Source organism: Mauremys mutica, chromosome 3 (assembly GCF_020497125.1).
Source record: "Mauremys mutica isolate MM-2020 ecotype Southern chromosome 3, ASM2049712v1, whole genome shotgun sequence".
In the NCBI taxonomy this organism is placed as follows: domain Eukaryota; kingdom Metazoa; phylum Chordata; order Testudines; family Geoemydidae; genus Mauremys; species Mauremys mutica.
This window is the reverse complement of record NC_059074.1, coordinates 19,620,061-19,629,088: the sequence shown is the minus strand read 5'-3', so window position 1 is coordinate 19,629,088 and position 9,028 is coordinate 19,620,061. Positions and strand designations below refer to the sequence as shown.

Here is a 9,028-nt window from a genome sequence, read left to right as displayed (position 1 = left end):
TACTAATATCATGCCACATTTGAAAGACTTTCTGCTGGAGACTTATAAGGTGCACAAACTGCGATGACTTAACAATGGTCATAGAAAGATTGAGTTATCCCAACCAGGCATGGAAGCAGAAGGCGCATCTTCCTGGAAGACCAGTACTTACCATTCCAGCTGTATTAACTTCTGCCAATATTCTACAGATTGAATAGTTTCAATACCTTTAAAATATTGGCAATTACCCCGTCTCACTAGGGGTAGGCTGCGATTAAATACAAAATGCAAAGGTTTGGCAATCACACTTTATTTTCTCACAACAAAATGCTATCCCCTTAAGATGTATAAAACAAACATGATTCCCATCAATTAGATAGACACAATCTCTCAAAAGCTGCCAAGATTTTTTTTTTTATTTAGGACTAGAAAAATTGAACCACAGAAAACTGTTAAAACTAACAGAGGGTCTGACTTAAGTCCAGCAAAGAAATGGCCTTCAGGCTGGTAATCAGGTTTGAAACTCTGTTAGGCATTATTAGGTATTGTAGCACCTGTGGGATACAAATTCACTCATTGTCTGGAACTGAATGCAATGCTTAAATGTCCACAAGGCAAATTCAGGATGCAATAACATGGTTACTATTTGTCAAACACTTTGAAAAACAAATCCCCTTTTACTATTCCTGATTTTCATGTGGGGAGGAAGATTTTGCTTGCAACAAATTTCAGTTCTACAAACCCCTACTGCACTAGCAGTTCCCATACCAAACAAAATTTACATTTTACTAGTCTTTCCTTGAATTTAGTCCTTGTAAGTTACTTCCCATTATTTCCCATTCACCTGTACAATAAAATATATTTTTTAAAAATCAATATGCATCAGTAAATATATGTAGACAAATTACATTAATAAACTTATATTTTTCACTCTGTATGTACATGTTGGCAATGACAAAGCATAAAGATGCACATCCCACGGAGATCTGCAAAACCAAGTAATTTTACACAAATAATTTAGGAAAATTAAAAGTTGAAAAATATTCTTCCACCTTATTGTAGGTCGCACACAGTCTTTAAAATAAATCATTTTTTCTACTTACTCTTTTTAACCACATTGTCTCTGCCAGAAATGATTAATACAACCGAACCAGAAAGACAAATCAGGTTGCAATTTCTTATTCAGTGCAGAACTGTGTCAAGTAAAGAACTGCATTTGATTATTTTTTTTAAAAAAGAACATACAGCATTTTATAGCCTCCTCAAGTGCAAAGGCTTCAGCATTTAATCCCTATAATTAACACCCTGAGAAGGGAATATTCCAGTGGATATCACTTTTTAGCTTTCAAATGGAATGATTCTAGCCTTCAACTAAACCATTCCTAGGTCTATATGTTAGACTAAGTGGTAACATTATATATACATACATTTGATGCCAAGATACTATTTAATACTTTTTATGGCCCTGAAAACGGAAACATTGGCATCTGAACACAACAAAAATGTCAATATCAATCAACAAAAAGGCACTGAGCTACAGTATCTTATATACAGTAAAATTTGCATTTGCATAGATCACCAGCAATTTAGGACGCAGCAAAGAAATCATATACAACGGATAATTAGGAAGATGATGCAGCAACAGGAATTCTTGCTCAGTAACTGGCTTGGGATGATGATTGATTTGGAAAATGCTTTCAGCTCTGGTGGAGGTGGCCAAGCTGTCAGCTTTGTCCTTTGTAAAATAATGTTTTCTTAAAGGAGTGTTTTCTGCTCAAAGAGCTGCAAATCAAAGCGGACCCAAACCTCCCCGGTTGGAACCTCATGCAGCAGTAAACGTTTAGTTGTAGGTCCCTTGCTCTCCTGTTCTGTTCTGATTTTTGCTACTGGAACTTCAGTGCGACCCAAGAAATCTGTTGAACAAATGTAAGTGAACAGCATTAGCTATAAATCTTAGATTAGAAAACCTGAGCAAACAAGGCAAAGCACTAACATTAGACATGCATTTAGAATGGCTCAATAGGTCTATGTAATATAAAGAGAAATGGACACCTATCACAGATGTCAGAGCTGAGAAGGACCTCTTGGATCATCACCTAGTGCTCAACAGTTTCTCAAAGTGCCTAGTGCACTTTCCTTGGAATCCCCTAGCCATGACTATGTCCCATATTAGACTAGATTAGTTTAGATTACTCCATGTTCTGGGAGTCCCTAAGCCTGAGACTGCCAGAAGCTGGGACTGGAAAGCAGGGTATGGATCATGTGATAATGTCCTGTTCTGTTCATTCCCTCTGATGTATCTGGCACTGGCCACTGTTGGAGACGGAATATTGGGCTAGATGGACCATTGGTCTGACCCAGTATGGCCATTCTTACGTTCTTATGTTAGGCAATTCAGTTGTTCCCATTACTGTTAATGTATTTATCATTAAAGGCTTGCATTTTTGTGTGTGTAGTAACTCCCCAGTCACAGGAAGTAAGAGAACGATACTAAAGAGTAATACCTTAGCAAGCACAAGTGCTCCTTCTCCAATCTTTACTCCCTGATTGAGACCTGTCCCTGCCTTACTCCTTGAACAGGTCAGCCTGCTGCTTAGCCAGTATAATCATCCTGCACAATTGAGAAGACGAAAAGGACTTTTTGCTAGATAGAGCTCTAGAAGCACAGAGCTAAAAAATATTAGAAATGATACTTTGCACTAATGTCTTTGATCTAAGGATCTCAAAATGCTTCATAAACATCAGTTCATTTCTGATACCATCCCTTTCAAATACAAATATTCTCATCTTACAGATGGAGACAGAGAGACGCTAAGTGACTTGCCCAAGTTTTCACAATAAATCAGTTGCCATGCCAGGAAGAAAACCAAGGGGTTTAACTGCCTTAATTCAGGCACTTTTAATTAGATTTATATATTTTATTCTCTCCATGAGGAATGATGATTCCGAACAACAGTCCGACAGGAGTGTTTACAAGGATACAGCTTTCATCCTGGCAACCTTATGCATACTGCTATAGTACACAGTAGTACTGCGTGTATAAAAGTAAGGTTCTACCTTGAAATGTCACTAAAAATGGCACTCTCTGTTTATTGTGAGTTAATGATTTCAATATCAAATGCGCTCAGCTTACAGATAAAAAAAAGATTTTTTTTCCAACTGCCAGCTGTGCCAGTGTAACCTGGGATCTGAGACTCAAGCGGAGTTCTTTCTCATGCATCACAACCAGCAATGAAGGGAACACATTCTGCCTTAAGTGACACCTCTGCAGCCCCATTTTCCTCCAGGGGCTGAGACTGAACTGAAACTGTAACTAACTGGAAAAAAAACAATTCTGTTGTTGATGGACAAGACCGAATAAAATCCAGCTTGATCACCCAGAGCTATGCTGGCTTTGCAGAGCTAACATACCTATTGAATAAGAAAGTGTCTTTATCTCGGAGTGGGACCAGACATTAAGCCCTTGTGGCTATCTGGGAGGAAAACATGCAGCACAATCAAAATGATCAGAGAATTCTCAATGTCCTGAAAAAATGTTTACACCTACCATCAGGTGAGAACTGATCCCGGTCAAACACGGTGATACACAGCACATCCTGATAAAGGTCCTTAATGAAGAACTGACAATTGAAGTTCCACTTAGGGTTCAAAGTGTCCTGCAGCGTCCTGGTGGAATAGCTCTGCGACCCCATGCTGATTTCACAATACGGATTGCTTTTCCCTAAGCATAGAACAAACAATGACATGCTTTTCCCTAAGCAGATCTAGCACTGAAGAGTCTTTATTGATAGGAACACACAAAAAAGCCAGACCACAACCAAGGCGCGCTCACGTTTCTCTTGTTCTTCATCTTATTCTACAAAGTAAAAGTCTTCTTCAGAGGCTGGATTTACACAAACGTACAGCCCAATACAAAAACCTCTCTCCTATTGTGACTGCTGTTTGAAGGTGCATTCTGCGCTGCCATGCCAAAAGCTTGGGTTAGGCAACAACTATTCACTAGTACAGCAGAGAGACATTATCCCACTTCATCCCTGAGAGCCACCTGCAGAGGCTGTCACTGAAATCTGCACTTTTGCCTGACTCAGTGAACTCTTAACCCTCCTTTTTGAATGTACTAGCCTTCCACCCCTAAATTATTACCATTAGGTTTACAGGCTTTCAACTCTGTGGCTTCAGTCACATATACCATCAAGCGTCCTATTCCTGAGCTCTTCTGTGAGCGTGCTGGAAAAGAAAATCAGAATTAATAAACAGCTTGACAATACAAATAAAGCTGGCAACAATATTATCTTAATTTGTCCCATTTGGAACAGGTGCTGTAGTCAGCTGATATGTAGAGACCAGTAGTGTAGCTGGGGGGGAGCGGGGCAGCGGCCGTTCCCCCACTGAGCACAAGTGGCACCGTGTCAATTTCTTGGCGCCTTTTTACTCACCCGGGGGAGCCATGAAAAAAAAAAAAGGCGCCACCCGCTGCGGCACTTTTATTTTACTCACCCGGCAGTGCTCCGGGTCTTCGGCGGCACTTCAGCAGTGGGACCTTCACTCGCTTGCGGGTCTTCGGCGGCATTTCGGCAGTGGTCCCTCAGTGCCACCGAAGACACCCAGAGCAAGTGACGGGCCCGCCGCCGAAGACCCAGAGCGCCGCTGGGTGAGTAAAAGCGCCGCAGCAGGTGTCACTTTTTTTTTTTTTGATCGCTCTCCCTGTTCCCTCCACCTGGCTACACCACTGGCTAGAGACCCTTTCTATTAAAACATGAGTTACACACTCAGCCATGCAATAGCACCTACACTCCCAGTCAAGAGTTAATCGTTTAGAAGAGGGACATTAGCTCAACCATCTTGGAAGCTGCTTCCTCAAGAGAAGACCTTGAAATCCCTCCAGTCACACGAGAGCCCTGCACCCTTTTCAGCCAGTGCCCACATTTTGTACCTTGATAAGCTTTTTCCCGTTTCTTCTTCTCAGTTTCGATATACTGCTCTGATGCTCCTTTGATCTTCTGGACCCAGGCCGTCCTGTGAAAATTAATCCCTTCAGAGTCACTTTGGAGCCAAGAATCTTGCGGTTATTCCAGCAACACCTAATAAATCTCACTGTCTCAAATTCAAGTCACATTTTTTGTTCCCTTCTTTTGAGCTAACCTGATCTTAGGTCTCTTTGACCACGAGGGTCCCATCATCATATATTCATTTGATGTAAAATTATGGCTAACTGTAAATGGATACACCCAGGAACAAAGACAGCAGCTGGTCCTTTCAGGAGGGGGGACTGTGAAAAAGATTTGGGGGTTGTAGTGGATAATCAGCTGAACATGAGCTCCTAGTGTGACACTATGGCCAAAAAAGCTCATGTGATTCTGAGATGCATAAACGGGAATCTCAAGCACAAGTAGAGAGGTTATTTTACCTCTGTATTTGGCACTGGTGTGACAGCTGCTGGAATAGTGGTGCCCACAATTCAAGAAAGATGTTGATTAATTGGTGGGGGTTCAGAGAAGAGCCATGAGAACGATTATGAGACTGGAAAACCTGCTTCATAGTGATATACCAATAAGCTCGAGCTCTTGGGAGTCTAACAAAATGAAGATTAGGATGTGCTCCCCCCTTTATGGGCTTTGTGAAGGTGCCTTTGTGGCCATCTTTGGAGTAAGGGGACCTAGCAGAAGCCTGGTCCATTGCCCACAATTACCATGGGAAATCATCAGAAAAATGGTCTCTTGCCTACCCGACCCAGTCCAGAGCAGTGGCACCAACCCCCTCCTTAGCTGGTACGTGTGCTCTGGTACTGGTATGTGGGGTGAGTAGAGATGAGTGGGGTGAATCTCATGGAGGCTGAGAATTTTGCAATCAGTTTTATGGAGAACAACGTTTTTAGCATAATTTAAACCTTCTCCAAAGGGTAACTCCGTTTTACACAATATGTTGGTCTAGACAAAGAGAAGCCTGTGCTAATTATGTATCAGGAAGAGGACATGAACTAAACATTAGGCTGACACATGTGGGTAGCTTTACATGGGATATTACACACAAAACCAATAGGTTTAAAGAACATTATTAAGATTGCAAAGTCAAGCACTCGAGAGTAAGGAAATGCCACAATTAGGGTTGCCTGTGCACCCTTAGTTCAGTCCCCTTGTATGTCCACATTATGATATGGTCTTCAACTACGTGATCACGTACTACTTTTTCCTCAGGACCTCTAACTTTTGAGTGGTTGACATTGCACCCTTAATGTTCTTTTAATGCAATTTTTTGTGTGTAATATCCTAGGTTTCCAAAAAAGCAAACTGAAAAAAATGAATTCTGCTAGCTGGCATCATATTGATACACAGGTCATCAGCAGGGTTGAAACCTTTAGACCCTCCACACAGACCTCTGTCACTTCAGCTAATGGCATTACGGATAGCAGTAATAAGCTGTCATCCTCTCTGTGGAACAGCACTAGAGGGAACTGGAGACACACTGCTAGTGGGTTACACAGATATTTGCTGACAGCAGAGGTATGGTAAGACTCGGGGATTCTGGCTCTAGAAGGGAGAGTGCTCTTGTGGGCACAGATTCTTCTACCTACTCTCTAAAGCTTGACCCCTTCTGCCCCCCGCCTCCAAACCTGTCTGTTAGAGGACAACCCCAGCCTGGGGCATGCTCCTGCAGCAGATCGCCTCAGTCTCCCTTCTTTGGAGTCCCCAGTAACTCCACACCAGACTCTCTTGCCTCAAGAATACCCCTCCTAGGGGCTAGTTTATTACAAAACATTGATTGTGTAAACAATCCAAAACGTAGGTCCCAAAACATAGTTCATGTAGCACCACAGTGCAAGTGGTCTATCAAATCCCAATACATCTCATCCATTGACCTAACAAATACCACATTCCGGTGTCTTCTGCCACTCCCAGACTCTGTCCATTCTCTTCTGTCCCTTTGCCAGGACAGCCACCCCACCCCTTCCAGCTGGAGTTCAACCCTCCTCTTCCCAGAGCAAACCCCACAGCCTTTCTGGTGGGAGATCATCCTCACCAGGGAAGCATCCCTTACTCCCCACAGCTCTCTCACTGTTTCCCCAGCTCCAGCTCTCCAGGTATGGAGATGCCAGTGAATAAGCACTTTCGCTGCTCCTCTGCCTTCAGCCCTCTCTTCGGCTCTCCAGCTTAGATATCAGGAGGCACCTCCCTCTGCTGCTGTGACTTTCAGTCCCCTCTGGATCTGGCTCTCTGGCTTGGGGAAGTCAGCCAGCGAACACCTCTTGCTGCTCTCCTGCCTTCAGCCTTCTCCCAGGAACTACCTACAGCGTCCTTCAGGGTCCTCTCAGTACCCTGGTATCTGGCAACTGTCACCTGCCCCTTTTCCTGGCTGATTCCTATTGTCTCTGCCTCTGTCTCCAGCTTACTAAATCTTCTCCCCATAGAGCAAAGGTGATCTTATTTAAACCCAATCAGGAGGCAGCTAATACATCACACTTCCTCTTAAATGGTCAGTGTCACTCTGTGACACTGTCCTTGTCCCAGTCTCATTGTCCTTCCTCACTGAGCCCCAGTCTCACTCCTGAGGCTTCTGATCCCAGTCTCCTTGCCTAGCCAGCCCTCCTCATCCAACCTCAGTCCTCCTCCTCCCTCCAGCTTCTTGTTCCAGTCTCTTTGCCAAACGAAAATGCTTCCCCATTATGAACTGCTGGCTCATATTAAATACTCAGTGGGATCATGGAACAAGCTGATTATCCGTTGAGACATCAGCCTTTCAGCACAGACCAAAATGTAGCTAAGAAGAACTGATGGCTTATTACAAAGACCCTCCTCCCACACCAGCTTGTACCTCCACTGACTTCAAAGCAGTTCATCTTGATTTAGACCAGCATAATGAGAGCAAAACAGGCTCTCTCTGTGTAGCTGCAGGTGAGAAAAGTATTTACAAGTCCACTGTGTGTTCCAAGTCCAGAAGGAAGCCCCCTGAATTGACAGATAAATCTTTACAGACTTGATAGGGACCCAGCTCTTGGCTGAATGCTCACCATGGGTCTGATCTAACACCCAGTGAGTCAATGGAAAGCTTCCCCATGCCTTCAGCTTGTCCATGTGTGTCTGAAGTGAGTTCTGCACAGTGAAAGCACTCCCACATTAGTGTACAGAGGAGTAATCTGGTAGAAGTTCTGCTGCCCTTAAACTGCGAAGAGCCACCGGAGTGTCTGGCTTAAACATTTTTTTCTTCCATAGGGCTCAGCATTTCCAGTACTCACCTCTCATTAATATTGTCTGTTTTTAGCGTGTAGACTCTGTCAATGTGGGAGATATGGAAAACTGGCTCATCACTTGAAGGGTCGGTTGGCAATTTCACTAGGACTTCATTAAGGAAAATAGGCTGAAAAACATGCAGGAAAGGCAAACCTCGCTGTGGCAAACTCACCGAGATAAGCAGAAACAAAACTATGATATTTAAATACGTCTTCTTTTGCTAAAGAAAGTGAACACCCTTCTCAGGACACCAGGAAAACAGACAGATCAATATTTAAAGATCTTAGAAACTCTTTCTAGGACTAAGAGATAAACCACCGAATACAGGGCTAAAACGCAGCCTTGCTACCTAAGAAAAGTGCTGTATGAAAGGGGAGGAGCTGTATGAGCAGAGACAGAGCATGGACTAAGGAAAGACTGGGAAACAGGAGTTTCTGCTTTTTACTCCCAACTATATCACAGACTCAGTGTATGGCTTTGGGCAAACCACTTACCCTCTCAGCATCTTCGGTTTCCCCATCAGAAAATGGGGATACTTACCTACTCTCCTCAGGAGCACCGTGAGCACTCACTGGGAAGCATACAGGGGTTGGACACAGAGGCCCACATTTGCAAGAACAGGGGACTAAAGTTAGGGTCCCATGTCAACATTTAGGCTCCTAAGTGGCCTAATTTTCAAAAACATTGAGCACCATGCAGCCCTCCTTGTCTTCAAAATCAATGAATGAATGAATGACTATTAATGTGGATTTAAGAGCCTCGCCTCGGGTTCCTGTTTCTGACCAGATTGGCCACAGAGTACTGTGGAGGTACTTGACTACGAA

The 9,028-nt window shown here is 43.3% G+C and overlaps 1 protein-coding gene across 1 annotated transcript in view; it reads right to left on the bottom strand.

Annotated features, from left to right (window-relative positions):
* Positions 1-273: 273 nt before the first annotated feature.
* ITSN2 (intersectin 2) overlaps positions 274-9,028 on the bottom strand; it is a 126,522-nt gene continuing 117,767 nt past the window's right edge. Inside the window, exons 35-39 of the mRNA XM_045011649.1 lie at positions 8,210-8,331; positions 4,913-4,995; positions 4,123-4,206; positions 3,527-3,700; positions 274-1,892 (exon numbers count right to left, since the gene is read on the bottom strand). Of these exons, the coding sequence (XP_044867584.1) occupies positions 1,735-1,892; positions 3,527-3,700; positions 4,123-4,206; positions 4,913-4,995; positions 8,210-8,331 (621 nt within the window). The 3' untranslated portion in view covers positions 274-1,734. The remainder of the gene's footprint in view (positions 1,893-3,526; positions 3,701-4,122; positions 4,207-4,912; positions 4,996-8,209; positions 8,332-9,028) is intronic.